The sequence below is a fragment of the Falco rusticolus genome, chromosome 2 (assembly GCF_015220075.1).
Source record: "Falco rusticolus isolate bFalRus1 chromosome 2, bFalRus1.pri, whole genome shotgun sequence".
Classification (NCBI taxonomy): Eukaryota; Metazoa; Chordata; class Aves; order Falconiformes; family Falconidae; genus Falco; species Falco rusticolus.
Window position 1 is genome coordinate 72,869,406 of NC_051188.1, and position 21,560 is coordinate 72,890,965.

Sequence of the window (21,560 nt, forward strand, 5' to 3'; positions counted from 1 at the left end):
ATTTTCAGAGGGAACCTCCTGTGTTTCAGTTTGTGCCCGTTGCTTCTGGTCCTGTCACTGATCAGACCCTGGGTCCATCTTCTTTTCACCCTCCCTTTGGGTACTTACACACATTAAGGTCCCTTCTGGGTCTTCTCCAGGCTGAACAGTGCTAGCTTTTTGAGCCTTCCCTCATAGGAGAGGTGTTCCCTTAATAATCTTTCTGGCCTTTCATTGGACTTTCTCCAGTATGTCCATGTCTGCGTATGTTGCATATCACCTCTCTTCACCCCGCTGGCAGCACTCCTAAGTCAGCCGTGGATACCATTAGCTTTCTTTGCTGCAGGGGCACATTGGTGTCTCTTGTTCAACCTGGTGCCCACCAGCACTACCAGGTCCTTGCCTAAGGAAAGGCAGTTTCATTTGTACTGGAAAGGCAGAGCCCTTATTTTCTATCCAAAGAGATGGCAGGCATGTTGCTGAGCTCTTCAAGCTATCAACAATTTAGGCAAGGAATTTTTTTTATAAGAGGCATGCAGGTGTTGCGTTCGCTATTTCTGTAAGTATGCTAAGAAGAGAAAACCTGAAATGCAAGTAATAAAAAATTCAGATATAAAAAAATGTACATTTGACTGGCATGTTCACACAGGAAATTCCATTTAAGCATAAGAAAAGAGTTTTTTACTGTGGGAGTGGTCTAATACTAGGACAAGTTGTCACAAGTTGTGGAGTCTCTGACTTGTCGATATTCAAAACCAATCAGGGACACAACCCTCAGCAACCTTCTCTGAGCAGGGGCTTGGACTAGATGATCTCCAGGGATGCCCATCCTCAGCTGTTCTGTGATTCTGTGTTGGCCCACTCTAGATCAGGACGTGTTTGTATAGAACTTTCTTCTTCTTCAGGCTGTCCACAGTTGTTTTTTAAAAAAACCCACAGAAAATAAGGGCAACTTCATAGAAATGACTGCATTAAAAGAACTAAATAATAAATTGACAATAAAAAGAATGAAAGAAACCTTGTCAGCAGACTGCTAGTTTATTTCAATAAATTCTCCATAGCCTTTTAATATAAAGACTTGCTATGTCATGTATTTTTACTCCTGTAAGTGCAGTTTGTTGTCAGTCTTTGTTTTATTCTCAGTTGTTAAACTTGTAGTAGTTTAATAAATTTGATACTTCATTTATGGCTTCACAGGAGGCACCGGTGTTTATTCATATACTCTAATGCACCATGTTACCTCTTTCAATTTCTTGCTGTTTAACCTCAATAAACACATTTTTACTCTATTTCCTCAGTTCTGTAGATGGCTGAATAAGAGTTGCATAAATATTTTTCTTTATGGTGATTTCATGATATATATACTCAGAGTTCTTTCTGTATGTCCTGTTACTGCAAATATATACTCAAGGGAATTTCATGTTAAAAGAGGCCATCAAAGCCTGCCTGAAGTATGTAAGGCAGCTTTTCTTTTTGGTTGAGGACAAGCATTATCTTGCAAGATTTGACCCATCGCTTTTGGAGACATACTATCAGCACTTCCATTTAAGGACCTTTTTATTGTTCCAGTGACCATTGCAAGCAGCCATGGAAAAAATGGGAAAAATTCAAGACAGACATGAGTAAATACATTGTAAAGCTAAAATTCATGGTGTATCAACTTCTATAAATGAGAGGCTTTGAGAAATGAGTGCAGTCTTTTCTTTTTGTTGTTGTTGTTTTTTTTCTTCTTTTTTTTTTTTCCCCCTAATGATCTTAAATCTCTGGCAGTGCTAAAATATATTTTGCAATGGTCACTTCAGCGATAACGCTCGCCTAATGTGAGCTCACTTTTTTGCAGACAGGTTGGAGGATGTTCTGGAGCTTTGTGAACTTGTGAGAGTGCTAAAGGATGTGGTGGGTTTGGAGGCAAATGGGCAAGCACAGGAAGGGCTGCTAATTTTTGTAAGACATCACACCTAGCAAGTGAAGAGCATAAATCCTCAGTTTTAGAGACCCAGAGTTGTAGATAGATGGTTCTAAACTGTTACTACCTGAGAATTGAGTGCAGTAATAAAAAAAAACACACACCCTTTCCCCTTATCTGGCTGTAGCGAGTGTAAGGTTCTTGTATGTTTCTTTTTCGTTCTCTGAAGCAGCTTAGTCCAATGATGTTGCTATGGCAGTAAGAAGCAGGCATTTTGAAACTGTAATCCTTTGGGCTTCATTCTTCTGGTATCTCTCTGGTGGGTTATTCAACCCTGATGCTTCAGTTTCCTTTTTAAAAAAGGTTGATATTAATGCCATTTCTAGCGCTCATAGAGGATTTTAAGTTTACTAGTTGGCATGTGGTATTCTCAAGATGTGTAGCTGAATGAAAAAAATTGTGACTTTGAGTGTGTTTGCACAGAAAGGTCACAGTCATAAGCACACTATCAAGAATGTGTTTTGATTTCTTTTTACATGTGACTCTGTATAAGCTTAGTGTAATATAATATAAGTTTTAAAATACTGTAATAAATACTTTAAAAATAATTTGTACTGCAAAATAAAGCATCTTCCTGTTTATTATCTTCTATGGTGAACATCTAAGCATAAAGTAGAGGCATGATTTTCCTATTCTATTACTGTTACTTTTTGTATCCATGACCACTAATCAATCTTAGTTGTACTTTAAATTAATGTTCATGTCCATGCAGTTGGCCTGATTCATCATGGCTTGCACAGACCTCTGTTTCTCTGCACAGTGAGTAAAAGAATGCTGCCAATTTTGTTAGCAGTTTAGATATGTGCTACAAAAGTTTAGCTGTGTAAACAAGTTGCATGGCTGTGGAGAATCAGGTCTACTAAAAGCTGGACATAGCATTCATAATATTCTTTGCAGATAAACCTGAACTATAACTTCCGTTGTTATTTTTGCCTAGGAACTGTGAGGATGTGTTATCAGCTGAAGACTGTGAAATGTTATACCAGTTTGTTTATACCACACACCGTCCGCTTGCAGTAGCAGCTGGGGAATTCCTTTATAAAAGGTATCTCTGCCTGCCTGCCTGCATGCCTACTTCTTGCATGTTCTCATTTGTTTCAGAATGAAGGTGGATTTATTTAAGAGGGACATTAAGCATTCATTTTTCTGTTGGAAGTGTGTACCATGAGGGTAGTAGATGTGCTTTCTTCTGCTGAATCAGAAGAGAAATGCTGTCTGGGGGTAATCATTTGTTCCCCTGCACAGCCCTGGCACAATAAGCATGAGAAAAGTTGCAAGACTAACACAGAGAATATGAAACAATTGACTGATCCACAGATGCCATGCTATGTTGAAAGCATACTTCCTTTCTTCTTTCTTTTCCTGTTGCTTTACTTCTTACGAGCTCATTCATCACCTGGCATCTGCTGGATTTCCATAGCTTTGGTGATTAATCACAAAAATGGCCCCCTCTTCTCCCTTTGGAAGTTGCCTTATACATTGTAAAGGCTTTGAATAATGAGAGATGCAGCAGATTAAAAAGCCCTCCCAATTTTCTGTCAGGTTAATGAAGTACAGGGTTTATCTTCCCCAGGAGTAACTCTTATAAATGGGCTTCTTAGAACAATGGTTGCATGAAGTGAATGGAGTTGGCGTGCTAAAAAGAGAAGAAATAAATTTTCTGTCTCTGTGGCTGAGAAATAATTTTGCCTCACAAAGAGGAATGAAAATAAAAATATTTTGGCAAGAGTTTTGTGGGGAAAAGTTCAGAAATAATAATGATTTGTGTTTCCACATATGCAGAATCTCCTCCTAGTTGTCTTTTCCTGTCTAGCTGAATTACTGACATTCTTGGGTTTGTGGAGCCAAGTCCAATAGAAAGACAAATGAAGATAAATTTCTGTTTTGATGAGTCTTCTATCATATCTGCTAGTCTTACTTAATCTTTTGTGTTGGCCCTAATATTCTTTCATAAATCAGGTGTTTCTGCTCTCGGAACACTGCTACTTTTTGCCGTTGACGTGATTGCCCTGATAACTTTACTTTTTCTACCCAGCTTGCCAGTGCAGTGTGGATGCTGACCCTGTAAATCTCATCCTTGTTCTTCTTCGCCCAGTTCTTGTCACCAGCACTTCTGACAGTATAGATATCTTTGTTCTAGTGTGGTAGAGATGTTAGTGACGCCCTGTTTCCCTGCTCATACTATAAAAGTTTTAGTATAAAAGTTTATGCTTTCTGGCTCCCCCACTCCCTTCTTGGTTTGCATGAAATCTCCTCAATGTCTGCATTTTTAGCTTAGGTTACTTACTTAGCTGGCGTAAATTACACCAGTAGAAGCACTTTCTGAAAGCATAAGCTTTTACTGACGTTGAGTAAGTGTGGTCCTGCTCTTAAATCCAGGCCATTTGGGCCTTACATTAATCTGTGGGGATGGCCTTCCTGTATTTATCCTGGGATTAGCACTTTTGATGAGCAGTACAGTCACACTCATTTTGGATAAAGAGGGAAATGGAAATTGAAGCGTTGTATTGTGCTTCATCATACTTCAGATGAGGAATAACAGTTTTTCCACTATATTTGTGAAGCTGACTAAATTGTCTTTTAGAAATACAAGATAGTGTGTTTTCTTTAAAAAGTTTCAGTTCCAAGATGTATACCATGATGTGAATACTGGTTGGGTAGTAGTATCTCTACTCTATTGTTAAGGTTTAAATTCAGCTTAGAGCAAGCCCTTTTTCAAGCATGAGCAAATACCTACCTCATTGTATGTTCAAATCTGTAGAATCTGCATCTGTTGTCCAGAAAGCTGGCAGGATACCTGTGAAACTGTCAGAAATAGTCTCTGCATCCACAGGGATAGCAGATCTCTCACAATGGAAAACAACCGAATCTCTTTCCCTTTCACCTGATAAAAATGTCTAATATGATTTGGAGTAAATAAGTAGGCATTTAGAAGAAATACAGTCCTTGGGATCTTGACAGAATTAGTGGTACGTTGGCAAACGAGTATAAGGAGAATGTGGCAGAACTGGACTGACTTTCTTTTCTGTTGGCAGGTTGCTTAGTCATGAGGGAGATGAAGAAGTTCAGCCCAAAGGAGGAGGGAAGTTTGGGGCAAGTACTGACCAGTTGAAAAGATTAATAGGTTTTTTCCTGGAGAGTGAGGTGAGGAGAACAGCCCCTGCAGTAAGTCTTTCAAATCCAGCATTGCATGTTATGTATTGGCTTGCTTTTGAAAACTATTCCTGCTGGTGAACTCTGAAATGTTTGGTGTTTGGGATGTTTTTGCTCTCTAGGATGAGTTTTTAATGAGAACATTTTGTTCTGTTGTATTAAAACTAATTTATAACTGTGCTAATGGAGAGAATCAGTGCTGAAGCAGCTTCTGAAAACATCCTGAAAGATTAATGCCACTGAGTGAGGAGGTTTTGGTATGTGTGTGTCGTTCTGCAGCCAGATATGGGTTGCTGTGCCATGGCTGTATGCTGAGTAAGAACTGCGTAGTTCTACTGAGAGTTTTATCAGCTAAAGTGCTGTACTTCATTATTTGCTTTTGCAGTGGTGCAGACCTACATCTGGCCAAAGTGTCTTAGGCACAGCAGTTTCGAATCTTTCTGCAAAGAATTTCAGAGGCATTGCTTAAATTGTTGACTCGTTTCTAGTCCCAAGGTTGTATTTTCAGCTGTTATGGTCAGCAATATAAAAGCAATACTGAAGCTAGTTTTAAAGAGATTACTTAAATTACAAAGGGAAAGTATCCTAAAAAGAGAAAAAGCTTTTTTCATGCTTTTCCTGCTTTTCCCCCCACTTCCCTGATTTGTATCAGATTGAAGGCATGGAGTTGTTGATTAGCTCCAAACTAAATATGTTGGAATACTGTGTGTGAATCTATGTGTGAATGACAAAGCTTTGTAATTGGAAAAAGGGAGAGGCACATGTGAAGCTCTGTTTCTTTTAGTGGTATGTTTGCTTCTATGAGCTTGTGTTTTTAATCCCTAGCTACACAAACATGTTGCATACCTCATCGACAGCTTGTGGGACTGGGCAGGCAAATTCCTGAAGGACTGGGAGTGCATGACCACTCTTCTATTAAAAAATGCCGAAGAAGATGGAGAAGGTGGGTAAGGAAAGAGCTTAGTTTTGTCTGAATGAATCTCTTGGTACTGTTTTTTGAACTTTGCCTTCAGCTAGTTTAGGTTCATTCCATATTGCAGTACCCCTTGATCCCAAACTGTGGTCCCCAAGGGCCACAAAGCAGATGCAACTCAATGCACTGCCAATGTGATATTTATATCAACATATTTGTTTTATCCAGTATTCTGTATTTATGTAATGGTAGTTTAGAAACATTGCAAGAATACTTGCATAAATAAGCCATAATTGTTACACAGAATTAATTTTTTTGTTTGTCCACAACTTAAGAATCTAAAAGAGTTAATTGATTGAAGTGCAGTATTGTTGGGCTACTGTTTATGCCTGAAAAGAAAATAAGTACTATGTTGAGTTCATTAACATCTAACACTCTAGAGGATGAATGTTTTGTGGAATTATTTTAAAAGGAACTTAAATCTTTAAGGTCCCTTCCAACCCAAACCTTTCTATGATTCTATGAACAGTTGTTGTAGTGGAACTGGAGGTGGTTGTGTGATTGAAATCAAAGTTGTAGACCCAGTGAGTTAAAGTATTTTGTTACTCAAAGAAGTATGAGAAATGTGAAAATAGTCAGTAGGAGTAGGCCTTGTTAACCTTGCCTGTGTTTTTGGGAGCCTAACTGTCCTAAAAGGTTTAGCCATGAGAGGAATAATTAGTTTTGTGTTCAGTAAATAATTTTCTTCAAATTAAATCAAACATTCTCTAGGTGTTTATTTAGCAACACTGCATCTTTCTGTAGTGTCCTTCCACAGTTGCTCAGATTAATGAGTAGGCTTTACATTAGCTGTTGCTGCATCTTCATTTTTCTTTTGTGTGATGCTGAAAGGAGACTGATTTACTTACAGCACTGAGTGATGCCCATGAAAGTGCTCTCATTGAAATTATCCTCGCAACGGTTAGAGAAGCAGCTGAAGGTCATCCTCCAGTGGGCAGAGGTGCAGCCAAAAAAGTCAGTGCATCTTAATCTTATTTATTGTCCTGTAATCACATTCTCTTTGCCTTATATGCTTTGCCATACAGTGTGTTCCTAGTGGTAGGTGTATCTTAAGCTTGTTTTTTAAAAAAGGCTTGTTTTCATGAAATGACACAGTGTCTTTTGACCTCTAGATCTTATTAGTAGTGGATGTTGAAGGAGATGAGCATAAGAGGAAAGCCAGTTGAAGCATGTTATTGACAAACGGTCAGCATTTTGTCCGTGAGATATAGCTGTTTAGCAATTTACATCTAGTTTAAGGTTAACAAAAAAAAAAGTAATGAAGCATCTTCATGAAAAAGTATCTTTATCTGAGCTTGATATGGTTTAGACAAAGGTATGTGAGTTAACCTTGGGTTACATGTAAAATTCCACTCAAATCTAAGAGATTTTGTAATTGATACAAAATGCTTTATCTGCAGATTCTGTCAGTAAAAGAGAAGAAAATACAATTGGAAGATTGTACCAAAATTACGGAACACTTTATTATGGTGCTTCCTCAGCTCTTGGCAAAGGTACCTAACAGCTGCTCTGTGAATGCATGTTAAATCTTTCATTAAAATTCTTGCGGTGTACTCATATCCTGTTTTTTCTCTGCAGTACTCAACAGATGCACAAAAAGTGGCAAATCTTCTGCAGATTCCTCAGTATTACGATTTAGATGTTTACAGTACAGGACATCTAACAAAGGTGAATAAGAATTGGGGTAGTCGGTTCATGTGGAATGTGCTAGTTTTATGTGACAATGTACAGAGTTTAGTGGGACTTGGAACAATATAAGGAAAATATATAAAGAAAAGTAAAGAAATGGTCTTATACCTTGAGCGAAGTGGTCTTATTCAGGCTTTACTTTTTGATGTAGTGCTGCCAAAGAAAAGCCTTAGTGCTTGTCACTTCTGATGTGCTGTGACTGGCCCTGGTGGGTAACGATTTGTGGTTTCATGTAGTAGGCCCGGCCCTGGGTTTTTCATTGCTGGGTGGAGAGAGGGTGGGTTATGCCGTGTATCTAAGCTGGTGCTTCCCAGGAGTTTACTACAGAATAGGTTTCATTCTCCTTGAAGGCTGACTCCCAGCTGCTGGGGAATGATAGTAACTGAAAGATAAGAATGGAGATAGTATATCTGCTGACGGGAGAGGAATGGTCAGAAACAAATAGATGAAATCCTTGAAATGGCTTAATGTATTCTTAAGCAGGGATATTTACAGGGAGGTAATGGTAGGCAAACACTCCTAGGTTAATTTCAGCACAAAACGTTGACTGGAAGAGGGAGAGTCAGCAGAATGGCAGAAGTTACCTCCTGCCACTAAGAGTGAAGACCCCAGTTGCTGACATGATCTGATACATTCTCCATCCTCTGCTGCTGAGGGAGACAGCTTCCATTGTTTGAAGACACAGTTGTCCTTTGGAAAGGCATTTATTCCCTACCTTCGTCTTAATTTTTATGTAGTGCCAAATGTGTATTACTGAAGTAGAACTTAAAGCAGTTGCTTCATTCTTTAGGAAGATCCAGAGACGATAAGAATGAAAAAGAGCTATAAACCCAGAAAAAAATTTGTATCCTCTAATCCTACCCTTCTGCTCCTTAGACTGGCATTTATTTCATGTTGGTTATATGACCTATAGAGATATATGGGCCTAGTGAAATGTATGTAAAGCATAAGAGGATTTTTGCGCAATTTACCTATAATACCCTTTTTATCACCTGCAGCATCTGCATGCTTTGCTGAGAGAGGTAAAAGACATTGTGGCCAAACACTCCGACACATCTGTCCTTGAGGCTTCCTCCAGGACTTATTATATCCTCTGCAATGAAGAAATTGCCATCTATAGCCAGGTGGATCGTGCCCGAACTCAGCTGATAGATGAGTTGATGGGACAGCTTAACCAGCTACTAGATGGCTTCTGGCAAAAGGTGTGTGACATTGTAGAGAGAAACAGACTGTTTCCCTATGAAAAAAGAAGACAAAAAAATTGAGGGGGATATGGAACTTTTATTTGCCTGCTGTTTCTGCTTGAGGGGAGCAGAGCTTTTGAAGATGGGTTTTTGCCTCTGAAAAGATCGACAGTTTACATTTTAATGAAGCAGATGTATTTTGGCAGGAACAGAATGGGGAAAAAAATAAATGAGGTAGTCCACACCAGCACCAGGGCATTTTATGTCTTCTGAATATTCTGGACCTAAGCTCCGTAGTTTCTCCATAGTCGCTTCATTACTGTGCCAAAGATACGGTGTGAAAGATCAACTAATAAGTGCTGTGGATCTGTAGGTGACGAGACTGTTCCCGAAAAGGTATAGTTCTGTACTTTGACATATTTGACTGTACACAAGATATCCTTTGTACTGCCACTTTGGCTGTAGAGGTAGTACTAGGAAAAAAACAAGCCAGCAATCTGTAACACAGATTGTATAGATTTGGGGTCTTTGAAGTGATGACTTTCCCCTTGAAGGAGGACTGCAGAGTCTCCCTCAAAGTTTTTCATTAGTTCTAAAAAGCAGAAACAGCTGATGGTGATATGAATAGCTTGCTGGCTGAACTAAACAACAGAAGCCTGCAGCTGATCTGATCAACTGTGCCGTCATGAACAGGTGTCATGCCATGGCATGAGAGTTAACAGTCAGGTTTTTATTGGACACTGGGATATTGTAAAATGTGTCAAGCCAAAAAGTCCCCTAACCACAGATTGGATTTATTTTGTTGGTCTTAAATAGATATCTGTGTCAATGTGGGAGAATGTGAACTTACGAGAAACAAGATAAGTGCTAGACCAGGGATTCTTCAACTCCTTCGTAGTGTGATCCACGTCTAAATAAAGAGATTTTCTTCTGGAACCCCTCCCTTCTAATTCCTGATTGTATATACCGTCTCCCATAATCACGTAGTATACTTGTGGAAACTACAGCAATTGCATCTATGGGAAAGTATTTAATATATTTTTAGCTATCTTTGAATGTGATCTGGCAGCTGGAAGCAAGGAGAGTCAGCACCATGTGAACAGTTAGCTTTCCAGAGATCCTTAACAACTGTGTGAGGCCTGTGAGTCTGAGGGTTAGCGCTTCTGTGTTAGCCTAATTGCTGGTTTTCAGTCTTACAGTGTTAGCAATACTGTAATCTAGGGAGACTGCCGTGGGTTTATTAATGACAGGGACATTTCTGTATACAAAATTTCTGTGCAGTTAACATGTTGTTTTCTTTTTACTCTAGAGGAAGACATGAACAGCATTGTTAAAGATGAAGGGACTGGGCAGGGCTGGCGGAGAGTAGTTCAAGCTTGTGGGTTGGTTGGGAAGAGAACGTGGCAGTTGCCTTGCCCCACACTGTCTAATTCCTTTCTTTTTCCCAAACTTTCATAATTTAGGAAGAAGGTTTTTGTATGGAAGCAGGAGAAATTTCCCAGATGCACTCTGCTTTGAGAAGAGTAGCAGCTTTTCATAAGTGAGATCTTTATTTACACAATTTACTTTCCCATATACTTAAGTGTCAGCCTAACAGGTGCCAAGTGAGAATTGCTCATTTGTTGGGTTTAGTAAGATTTTTCACAAGAGAATGAAAATGATCCCTATGAGAGGTGCTGCAAGGTTTAGTTTCCTCTTAACAGAGCTGTACTCTTGGATATGGGGTTGTTTTTGACTCATTACTGAGGTTGGAGCATCAGTTTTAATGTGGCTGAGAAGTGTGTGCTACAGAGCTGGGATGTCAGAGTGGACACAGAGGTCCTGTCTGTGGTGCCTACCTCCTAGCTGGAGGCTTTTGCGCTACGTTACTGTCAACGCTGGTGGTCAGTCTGAAGAGAGTATAGTGAATGCAGTCTTTTTTCCCAGCAGATCTGCTTTGTTTGTTTTAGTTAATTTGATCATCTTTTGTTAAAAGATGGATTTCTCAAAAGCTTGGTTCTCCAGGGATAGTTCACCAAGTAAAGTGTAATGCAAGATAGTAGAGGGTAGGGCAGTTGGGCCGCCTTCTTCAGTGTCTTTTACCTACCCTTTGTGCTAGGGCTGCTCTGTTTTTGCAAAAAGAAGTCTAATGTTGAGGTGCAAACACTAAAAGAGTATTAGAAGCAGCATTTTAAAGTGGGGTGGGGAAAGGTTCTTTAAATCTTTTGGAGCACTTAGGGAGTGTGGATAGAGTACAGGAAAGGGTACAGAGCTGCTTTTTCCTCTCCTCAAGACACTGCAGTCTGTGGTAGGAATGCAGGCTGTAAAGGTTGCAGTATTAGATCATGAAAAACTTAATTTCATTTTTCCCCTGCTTATAATTAATAATTAGTTGTTTAACGTTACTGCTGTACATCAAATGAAGGTAAAAATAGGATGCACTTAATCTGTTTGGTCAGGTGAAATTTCATTTCTTCCTTAGTGTATCATTATTTTTTTCACTTGCAGTGCCCATGATCTCACCAAGTGGAATCTGTATGACAAGACTTCAAGGTTGCTGGTGTTTGAAATGGAACATGGGAGATTGCCTGTTCTGGTGAGTTGTGAATATTTAACACTGAAAGAGGTTTTTCTTGTTGCAAGCAGGAAATTAGGAAATACTAAATAAACTTGTATATCAATGTCCTATGAGGCAGGAAGATACTGTTTCCATTTCTCAGTGTGGGAAACTGAAGCTGTCTTTGGTATAACGTTATTTGAACCGGTAAATTCGTGCCATAGATTCATTTATTTTTGGAGATTGTCCGAAACTATGATAATCATCTGGCATCTGGATTGATCCTTTGTCATGCTTTGTACTTCCCATTGATTGCATAGTCTTGCCCTCAGTACTTACGAAATTGTTGGGACCCTGAGGAGCCCCTTCTAGATAGCATGTAACCAGAAACTGGAATACTTTGGACCTGTTGCTTGCATAGTGACTCTTGGTGAAGATGGTTTGTAATTACCAGCTGCCTCAACTGCAGCTTTTTGGTTGTCTGGTTGTCTCAACTGTAACATTGGCTGTTCCAAGATGGGAGGTGTATATCTTGGGATTACAAGGTGAAGTATTTTAGCAGTCGTGCATTAATCAGCCCCTGTTTTTAGGAGAGAACTTGAGGTTATTTGGGAAAGGTTGAAATTTAGTTGAATAGAGAGAGCCTGCAGTCAGTGGGTAGAGGTGGCCTCCTTTAGATGGAGCATCACGGGACCAAGGTTTGACTTCTGCTCTGAATTGCCCTTTGAAGGAGCCTGCCTTTCACCGAAGAGAAATCCCGAGAAGCTAAGCTAAAGTTAGTCTCTGTGAACACCCTTTTTAGTACAGGGTTAGTTTCCACTGAACTCATCAAGACGTCAGAGTTCTGCAGAAGCAGCACCTTAGTAATGAAGCTTCTCAGGAGGCAACGTTTCCTTCTATGTAAACCTGTTAAGTTTATTTTGAGGGTCTAAATACAGTGCAGAAATGGTCATGCAAACAACATGCAGAATGTCAGGCTTGGATGCTTTGTTTAGTCTTAAGCTTTTTGCTCTTGACCCTTTCATGTAAATAAAGAACATGTGTTTTTATTTGCAGATTATCCTGCCAGCTCTCCAGTGCATGTATTTTTCTCTCCTGTGGCAACTAGCTGCAGTTCCGGAAAATTCTCCCAAGGTTGGCCATTTCACATAATTCTGAAACTCGGAGTTGTACTTCTGGAAGTTTAAGTTGCTTTTCTGTTCTCAGATTGCCAGAAAAAAACAAGCTTTGTGTGTTTTCTTGAGGAAACCAAATTGAGCTGAGGCATTTTCTCTCTGTCTTGCCCTCTTTTTTTTTTTTTTTTTTTCTTTTCAAAAAGCATTTCTATTTTTTCAGTGTGCAAGAGAATGAGTGAACAATAGTTCACCTCTGTTTTTATTGCAAAACATGTGCATTGAATTCCTGGGGCTTGATGGAGATAAGGAACTTGCTCAAGTGCCAAAACAGTTCGTTGTTTTCTAGTTTTAAGCAGCAAAGAATATTCAATGAAAATTCCAGGAAGTCTTGATGCTTTGTTTCATTTTTATTTTCTCGTTTTACTTACATGTTTCTGGCACAAAATTTGAGGAAAGTGGTAATTTTCTCATCAGCTGACTATTTACTTTATTAATTGGTTTTATAAAATGCCAAGCTCTGACAGGTATTTCAGAAGACAGTCTAGTTTAAGACACCAGAGAGGAAAACTCTTTTATGCTTTGATTCATGTGTGAATGTGTACCTGTGTGGCTTCTCTTTGTGGTGATTTCTGACTACACCAAGTGCTGCTGCTTCTGTTGTTCTGCCCCTTTCCCCTGGTGCTCCTGTGTGTACAGAACAGGACGGTGACATGGACATTTGTTTTGTGTGAGAAATGCTAGCTGGGAGGTTACCCGTTTGGTGACTGATTCAATATCTATTCCCATCTTGTTCCATTCCTGTGTGGATGTCCGCATCTCTGACTGCTCTAGTATGTTCTGTCTTTCAGCCCAGGCACGGTTAGCTTGACTGATGTTGGGGCAGCACATTTTTTAATTTGGCCTTTCATATGGGAGCAGATTTTGATTGGAAGCACAGTGCTACAACCCACTCTGCAGGGCCAAATCTGGGTGTTGGCAGAGAGAGAAGTTCCAAGTGCAAAAAAGAGCATTTCCTGGACAGCAGCTCTAGGATTGTTTCTCCCCTCCCCCCCAATAATGTCAAGGCAGTGTTTTGCCTCCCCCTCTGCTGCATTTCAGCGTGCCCTGGGATGGATCCCCTTTCTTATAAATGTGCAGTTGCATAGCATGAAATTGAGCCCTCCTGTAAGGGCGTTCCTCTTCTGTTGACTGCTCAAAGCTCTGTGCAGTGCAACAGCTGCGACCTGGTGAAGGATCAGAAAGTCTTTTATGTGGCTGTGGGCAAATCAAATGGTCTGTCTTGCTGGATTCATCTTAATGGAGGTGTCTAAGTCTGAGTGCCAGAGTTAGCAGTGCAGTTAAACTGCATTGCCTCCGTAGTCGATAGAGGGAGAGAGAAGAGCAACTCCAGAAGGCAGTACACATTGAGAATTAGATGGGATGGACCAGAGTTTTTATGACTTCCATGTTTAAAGTGGAAATAATTATCGTTGTGCTTTGTAAAAATAAGCTGAAGTAAGTAAGGGAATACAAGCTATGAGAGCTGTCCTTACTACAGATGGAGAAGCGAAGAGTTTGTGACTTGCTGAGTACCACTAGCCTCAGCAAGTGTGACATGCACGCGTCCTACTACTGTTTGTCATATTTCTGCACCAGAGTGTGGGAGGAAGTACATATTTCTGTGGGTTGACCTTATATCCCAGATGTTGCACCTGAAAACAAGAGATGGGTTTAAAGTTGTTCATAGCTATAAGCTGTTGCTACTGTGAGATGTCACCTTTCGTAATGCCATCGGCTGTGCTGTCTTAAATGAGTAATATCAGTGGAAGAAAGATGCAACTGTTGTTTGTTTTGTAATTCTCTACTGAATCATAGCCCCTAACATATTTGTCCTGTCACTTTTCCTAAAATCATTTTTAGGAGACTCTTTTTGCACTAAGAGGAGAGCTGAGATGTTTCAGTCAGATTTGCATGTGCTTCCTCCACCATAAGGAAAAAGATGTAAGAGAAAAGGTTTGTGTTGCTCTGTCACTTAGCTAGTGTTCATGCTCAGTTCTCCTTTTAAATGCCTGCCCTTCTTTTCATACTAGTATTTTCTTCTACTGATTTTTTGCTATTGTTTAACTCTTAGCAGAGAAGGAACTCTAGAAAACCCTGTTTTCAACTAATTATTTTAAAGGCAAATTAAAATTATGTTAGTTAAAATGCTACAGAAGTCAGTGCTTTAATCAAACATAGATATGTGTCTGCATGGGCGCATCTGCAGAATCAAGACCTGAATCTGAATGACTTAGTTTGCCCGTTGATAACCATTGTCATTTTCTGATTAGACTAATCAGCGTACTGGTTGCTACTATTGCTTTATTAATGCCTTGCTATGAATATTACTTAAAAAAAAAAAAAAAAAAAAAAAAAAAAAGAATTGGAAAAATTGTCCGGTGATTCATGTGCTAAAGAGAGATTTTCTAGCATAATAGAGCTCTTCTTCCCATGGAAGTTTGAAAATCTTTAGGTGGTATTTATGCATGATACTTGTATATACTGTATCCTAAGTTACAAGTTCTGGAAGGGCTTAGCTGTGGCATGTTACTACATGTTGGGGCAAACAGAAATCTTCAGCTTGCAACGAAGAAATGGGATAGAAACTAGATTGTGACTTGCAGTGTTTGATGGAGATGCAAAGTAGAGTTGTCGTGAAGAGTAACATGGTCTCTAAATCGTTCTTTGGCTTTGCTTGATACAGGCTTTCATGATACTCTGTGACTGGTTGCTGATTTTGAGTCATCAGGATTCAAATAATAACACAGAAGCAGTTGGACTTCCAGATTATCATCTTAGCACATCACTTCAGGAAAAACTGCTTTTGTTTATCCAGGAACATGTTTTCATGGTGGAAGAAGAGGAAAGCAAAGGTTAGATATCGAATCTACCACTTTTGCTGTCATTTGTCATCTCCACTGAACCTATTGGGAAAAGAGGCTGGTCTTTTTCTTGTTGTTTTTTTGATTTTCTTATTGTTGTTGGGCCCCTTTACAAACAAAGTGGCAGACCTGTTATTCACGGATGTGTATCCACTGTGGATCAACCACAGGAAATAGCTGCTAATTTACTTGTAGGATGAAAAGGGCTGATGTAATGCAGGGATGGGTGAGAATGTAAACGTATTTGGTGAACTGACTTTCATGGTAGAGAGGATGGTGTTAGAGGAAGGCCTTGCAGTGTTAAAGTGTGGCTCTGTCAATGCATGGACACTTCTAAGTCATGAGAGTAAAGGCCTAGTGGATTTTCATTTGGGGGGTGTGGGGCAGATTTCATAGAATCATAATTCATGGAATGGTTTGGGTTGGAAGGGACCTTAGTTCCAATTCCCTGGCATGGGCAGGGGCACCTTCCACCAGACCAGGTTGCTCAGAGCCCCATCCAGCCTGGCCTTGAACACTCCCAGGGATGGGGCATCACAGCTTCTCTGGGCAACCTGTTCCAGTGCCTCACCACCCTCAGAGTGAAGAATTTCTTCCTAATACCTAACCTAAATCTACCCTCTTTCAGTTTAAAGCCATTACCCCCATACCCTGCCCCTCTCGAGCTTTCTTGTAGGCCCCCTTTGGGTACTAGAAGGCTGCTATAAGGTTTCCCTGGAGCTTTCTCTTTTCTAGGCTGAACAACCCCAACTCTCTCAGCCTGTCTCTATAGGAGAGGTGCTCTAGCTCTCTGATCATCTTCATGGCCATCCTCTGGACCTGCTCCAACAGGTCCGTGTCCTTCTTATGTTGGAGGCCCCAGAGCTGAAGGCAGTGCTCCACAGCGGGGTCTCACAAGAGTGGGGGAGAGGGGGAGAATCACCTCCCTCAGAGTGCTGGTCACGCTTCTTTTGATGCAGTCAGGGATGCGGTCGGCTTTCTGGGCCTCAAGTGCACATTGCTGAGCCATGTTGAGCTTCTCATCAACCAAAACCCTCAAGTCCTTCTCAGGGCTGCTCTGAGTCCAATTGGAAATAGTGCTTGTTGCTCTATAGCCTTTTTCAAATACATTCAGACGCCGTATTGAGGCTGTTGTGAAGGCTGTTTCTTTTGGAAGCATTTTGAAAATAGATGTTAGTTCATTGTGGTTTTGAGGCTGAGTTCCAGTCTCATGCTTTGAAAAACCAAGCACTGTTCTAGATCACTGTGTCAAACTCTTGTCCTTCAGCTGTTCAGATGGAATTCTGTGTTCAGTTTTGGGCACCACACTTCTTCAAGTCACAGTGTATATACAAGAAGTGATGGGCCTAAATTGCCACAGGGAGATAGTAGAAGAGAACCCTTATTGGTAAAGGTAGAGGCACGATGGAAAAGATTGCTCAAGTCAAGATTGTAGTATCCTAGTTGTGGGAGTTTTTGAAACAGGGTATGTTTCAGGTTGCATATATTATGTATCTGAAACCAATAAAACTGATCCTGGTTTGGGTTAGATAGCCTGCGATCTGTTTCAAACCAGTTTTGTGTGATGCTTTGAATTTCTCAGTTCTCCCCAAAAAGGATCCTTGTCATCCCATTGCAGATTCCTTCCTAAACGACTGATTTTTTCATGCTATGGGTGTGCTTGTCTGCATGCACAGCTGGCAGCTGCTCTGTTTTAGTTTTAACTCTAATTTGCAGATACTTCTGACCTGTCATTTACCTTATGTTTGCATCCAGGCCCACAGTAGTGCTAGAAGCAGAAACAGTCCGTATCAAAATTACAGGTCAAAGCCTGAAGCCTTTTGGCATTAGGTGGATTACATTCACAGCGGGAAAGAGTGTGTATCAGCTTTCCTGCTGCAGGAAGCTCTCCCCAACCACCTTCATAGCTGTGTTGGAAGACTCTCGAGAGTGTTTGTTTTCCACAAGTTATCCCGCTAGTAATTAACCCATGTTCCAGAGATGTAACATGTTCTTAATGATATGAAATTACTTTTTTCTTTCACTTTTGTTGATAACCATTTTGAAGAGTTTAATTTGAACTCTTGTTAGACTGTGTATGACAAGTTTTTTTTAGGGTTTCTGATGAATTATATTATGCTGGTTTTCTAGCATCTGTATTATTCTAGGAAAAAAATGTGGTTGCAATTTGTCTGGTCTTTTCCATTTGGTGTGTTCGTGCCTTTTATTCTGCACTCTGGTTCTGTTCTGTAGCTGTGAGCAGTGTTGTACAAGGAGATTCTGACTAGCAGAAATGCAAAAGCCCTATGAAGATCAGAGCAGAAGACTGTGGAAATAACTCATTTTCACTGTCATGAGCTGCAAGCTTTGAAATGGAAATAAACATGTGTTTTCTGATATACACAGGAACGAGCGCTTAGCATCTGTTCCTTAGCATGTTGACTGAACAGCTGAGTCTGTGCTATTTGGATGAAAGTTGGTCATTAAAATTGAGATACCTTGAATAAAGTGTAGAACAAAGCTTCATTGCTTTTGTTTCCCTAGACCTGACAGAAGAGAAGGAGAGAAAGGATGAAAGTTGCAAACTTGATGACTTGCACAAAAAGCGGAGCCTTCTTGCAGCATATTGCAAGTTAATAGTGTATAATGTGGTAAAGATGACTGCGGCTGCTGAGATCTATAAGTATTATGTGAAGGTAATGTTTTAGATAAGGTTGCTTTGCGTTTGCGAAAATGGTGTCGTTAATAGTCTTACGGCTCAGAATCCTTGTATAATCACAAAAGGGCTATAAAATCAAGGAAGAGTGGGACAAATCTCTCTGCTCCGCAAAGGTACCTCACAGCAGACAAAGTAACTGAGAACAGAGGGTATGTCTGTCTGAACAGCTGCTCCTCAGCATCTCTAGGGAGGCCATTGCAGAGAAGCGGTTTATGGCTGGGAGAAGTTTTTAACTAGTGGTCAGCTTACTTTATACAGCTTCATGCAGCTCCACAGTCTCTCCATATGGAGATGGCCTTGTTTTCACATGAGTCCTGGTTTTAGACAACTGATAGATTTCCAGCTACTCTGAAGTGGGTTTCAGCAGAGTGGGAAGTTTCCCTGAGCCAACTAACAGGACTTTGGAAATACCTGAATATGGATCTTGTTCTTTACTTCATTGGGCTCAAGGCAGACACTGGTTAAATATAGAAAACTCTCTATTTCTCTCCTGAGGAGGCTTTGTTCTTTTGTTATAATAAATACTTAATTTCAGTGCAACTTTAATCTTCACATTACTTTTAAAGGTGCATACCATTGCTTTACATACAAAAGAATATAAAAAGTCTAGTTTTCATCTTTTAGCTTGGGTGTTCTGATATTGGGAGTGTTTTATGAACTTCTTGTGTCGCATGAACACAAATCATGTACTTTGTGTACTCCCAGAGCTAAAAAAGGGGAATGATAATCCTCATTTGTTTTGTTTCTGTTATTAGACCTACAATGATTTTGGAGACATAATTAAAGAAACATTAAGCAAGACAAGGCACAACAACAAAATTCAGAGTGCCAAGACACTGATTCTCTGTCTGCAGCAGGTAAGGTTAAGATTAAAACACGAGGCTAGGGGCTCTTGTGACAGCTTTATTCATAGTGGAGGTTTTTACCTACCTTGCCATAATTATGCACGTTCATTTAAAAACCTAGTGGAATAAATCGATTCCTTGCCTGTACTTTCTATGTGTATGTTGGTTTTGCATGTCATAATTAAAACTCCTTTCAAATCCTTAAATCTGTTTTAAAATGTAATTTTGTGCACATTTTTTTGTCTTGTTTTTAATCTTTAAATGCATAGTGTGTTAGGACTGATGGGAGATTATGGAGTATTTCTTGGGACGTGGTAGGTGCCCCTTCACCTTAACAAAGGTTAAGGATATTATTCTGTGGGTTATGGACTATCTCAATTCCTACTGAATTTGAGGAACCACAAATGTGTCTCTGGCTGGCCAGCTCTAATCCCCAGTATTTTTTACTGGAAGTGGGTTGCAGCTCTTCTGAAGGGTCTCAAGTTGCTGGGGCTTGCAGCTGCTGACTGATGAGGCCAGTTAGCTATTTCAGCAGCTGCTTTTGCCGGCTCAGGCCATGACTGGAGCTGCTTCTAGCTTGGAGTCGTGCTGTAAGTCACAGAGCAGGCTCCTCCCAGGGGGTACTGATACATGAGCTTTGCTTATTTCACACACATTGCCGAGGGCTTAGATCTGCGAGCTAGCCTCTGAAATCTGAGCTTAGATGAGGCTAAACAGCATTTGGCTACATATATTCTGCTGACACGGTCAGGACTTTGTGTTTAGGTATCACATAGACAACAGGCCCTTTTTGGCCTTTGCTTGACCTTGAAAGTTAACAGGTTGAAGAGAACAAGCTACCTCCATGTTCTGTTAGGAGAAAAACCCAGAACATAGTTAATTGGGCTCAAGATGTGCTTTTGACCTAGTCTCACTCTCAGAAATTGGACTACGCTGCTGCCAGACTTGCTGCTTTATATCTGCATTCTGATAGTCTGAAAGTCTCTCAGGCAGATTAGGCCTCTGGGGTTTGATTCAGAAGTCCCAACAGGAGATGGGGTCACTGGGGCCATCATCTTCAGGAATCGGTTCTGTGTTTATGCACACCATTTCTTTTTCCATTTTTTTATTTGTCCCTGTCTGTTAAGCACAGCAGTGTCCATTGTGTCAGTTCTTTCTTGTTGCAGTTGTGTGCTTCTGAAGCACATGGCTTACCTGCTCTCATGCAAGGCTTCTGTCTGTGTAAGCTAACTGTTGCTTGCTGTGCATGTCTCTGTGTCCTCCTGGTGCTTTGTTTACCTGTAGGATTACATACGGTGGCTTATCTGAGACTTCTTTTGCAGCTGTTTCAGAAACATGCAGAAAGCCAAGACAGCAGCAGCAGTGTGGACTTCTCTTCTGCTTCCTTCACAAACATGAAAGAACTTGCTCGTCGCTTTTCACTAACGTTTGGCTGGGACCAAGTGAAATCCAGAGAATCTGTAGCCATGATACACAAGTATGTGTCATGTAACGTCACTGTCCGTGGTCATTGCTTTTGTTAGTTGTCTGTTTTATTACTCTGTTCTTTTGTTGTTTTTTTTCTTCCAACAGGGAAGGGATTGAATTTGCTTTTCAAGGAGCTACTGGAGTAGAAGGAAAATGCTTGCCTCCTAACTTGAACTTTCTGTTAATCATCAGTGAATTTTCCAACAAGCTGCTAAAGTCAGACAAAAGACTAGTGTAAGTTAAGTTCTTGTACACTGTCATACACAGTTTGTGTTTCGTGTATCGCTGTACGTGGGACTCTTGACCGTCAGTGTTGCAGAAGTTGCTCAAGAGCTTTTCAGAGAACCTTTAAAATCAACCCCCACCTGAGGTTGTTAGCTTGAAGAAACACTTGTTGAATTTTGTAGTAGTAGTAATTTTGGATTGTATGTGCAGTATGCATTCTAGATCTTTTCTAGACATAGCTGTGGCCACATACGGCAATTCTTCTAAAGGAAAGGGAGTGTTAATTTGGTGAAAGGAATTTGCAACTTGACTGGCTAGAATGCTTTTCTGAACAGAAAAGTAAGGCAGAAAAGACTGAGAGAGTGCCTGGATCATTCATTATTTGGTAATGATCTAATTCCACAGCTTCACGATTCAGTTACATGAGTTCCATGGAATATACGTGGAATAGAAATATACATGACTGTATTCATAATGGATATTCAAATTCAAGAATTTACTGTTTACAGGGGAATATGTTGTGGTCCAGTTGGGCCTGTGTTTTACAGTGGTTTAAATGTTTACATTTAATAATACAAGAGTGATAACCTTATTTTGGCATCATGGGGCAGTATGCATCTGAACAGAGAGATTTATGATTGTGTCTCTTACTCCTTTCTTCACCTGTCTCAACTCCAGTCATTTTTGAGAAGGAAGTAATGTTCTTCCTTCTGTGTGACCTTTGTCATTAGTTCTCTGTTCAGTGCTGTTTATTTGGGATCCGGATCTCTGCACTTCAGTCTTCTATTTACAGATACTGTAAAAACTATTGCAAAATATGTAACAGGTAT

The 21,560-nt window shown here is 40.2% G+C and overlaps 1 protein-coding gene across 10 annotated transcripts in view; it reads left to right on the forward strand.

Annotated features, from left to right (window-relative positions):
* Window positions 1-21,560, forward strand: part of LOC119142832 (cohesin subunit SA-2-like) — a 67,019-nt gene that overhangs the window by 37,286 nt on the left and 8,173 nt on the right. For 7 of the 10 annotated variants that reach the window (XR_005102444.1, XR_005102443.1, XM_037376269.1 and 4 more), the window contains 16 exons: window positions 2,883-2,990; window positions 4,981-5,089; window positions 5,924-6,041; window positions 6,922-7,025; window positions 7,472-7,564; window positions 7,650-7,739; window positions 8,759-8,962; window positions 10,408-10,484; window positions 11,432-11,519; window positions 12,537-12,614; window positions 14,495-14,587; window positions 15,318-15,486; window positions 18,019-18,170; window positions 18,949-19,050; window positions 20,361-20,515; window positions 20,611-20,739. Coding sequence is in view for 8 of the 10 variants with exons in the window: in XM_037376269.1 (XP_037232166.1) it covers window positions 2,883-2,990; window positions 4,981-5,089; window positions 5,924-6,041; window positions 6,922-7,025; window positions 7,472-7,564; window positions 7,650-7,739; window positions 8,759-8,962; window positions 10,408-10,484; window positions 11,432-11,519; window positions 12,537-12,614; window positions 14,495-14,587; window positions 15,318-15,486; window positions 18,019-18,170; window positions 18,949-19,050; window positions 20,361-20,515; window positions 20,611-20,739 (1,869 nt within the window). In the remaining 2 variants the exon portion in view is untranslated. The remainder of the gene's footprint in view (window positions 1-2,882; window positions 2,991-4,980; window positions 5,090-5,923; window positions 6,042-6,921; window positions 7,026-7,471; window positions 7,565-7,649; window positions 7,740-8,758; window positions 8,963-10,407; window positions 10,485-11,431; window positions 11,520-12,536; window positions 12,615-14,494; window positions 14,588-15,317; window positions 15,487-18,018; window positions 18,171-18,948; window positions 19,051-20,360; window positions 20,516-20,610; window positions 20,740-21,560) is intronic. The other 3 variants (XM_037376268.1, XM_037376271.1, XM_037376273.1) reach the window with 3 other exon arrangements.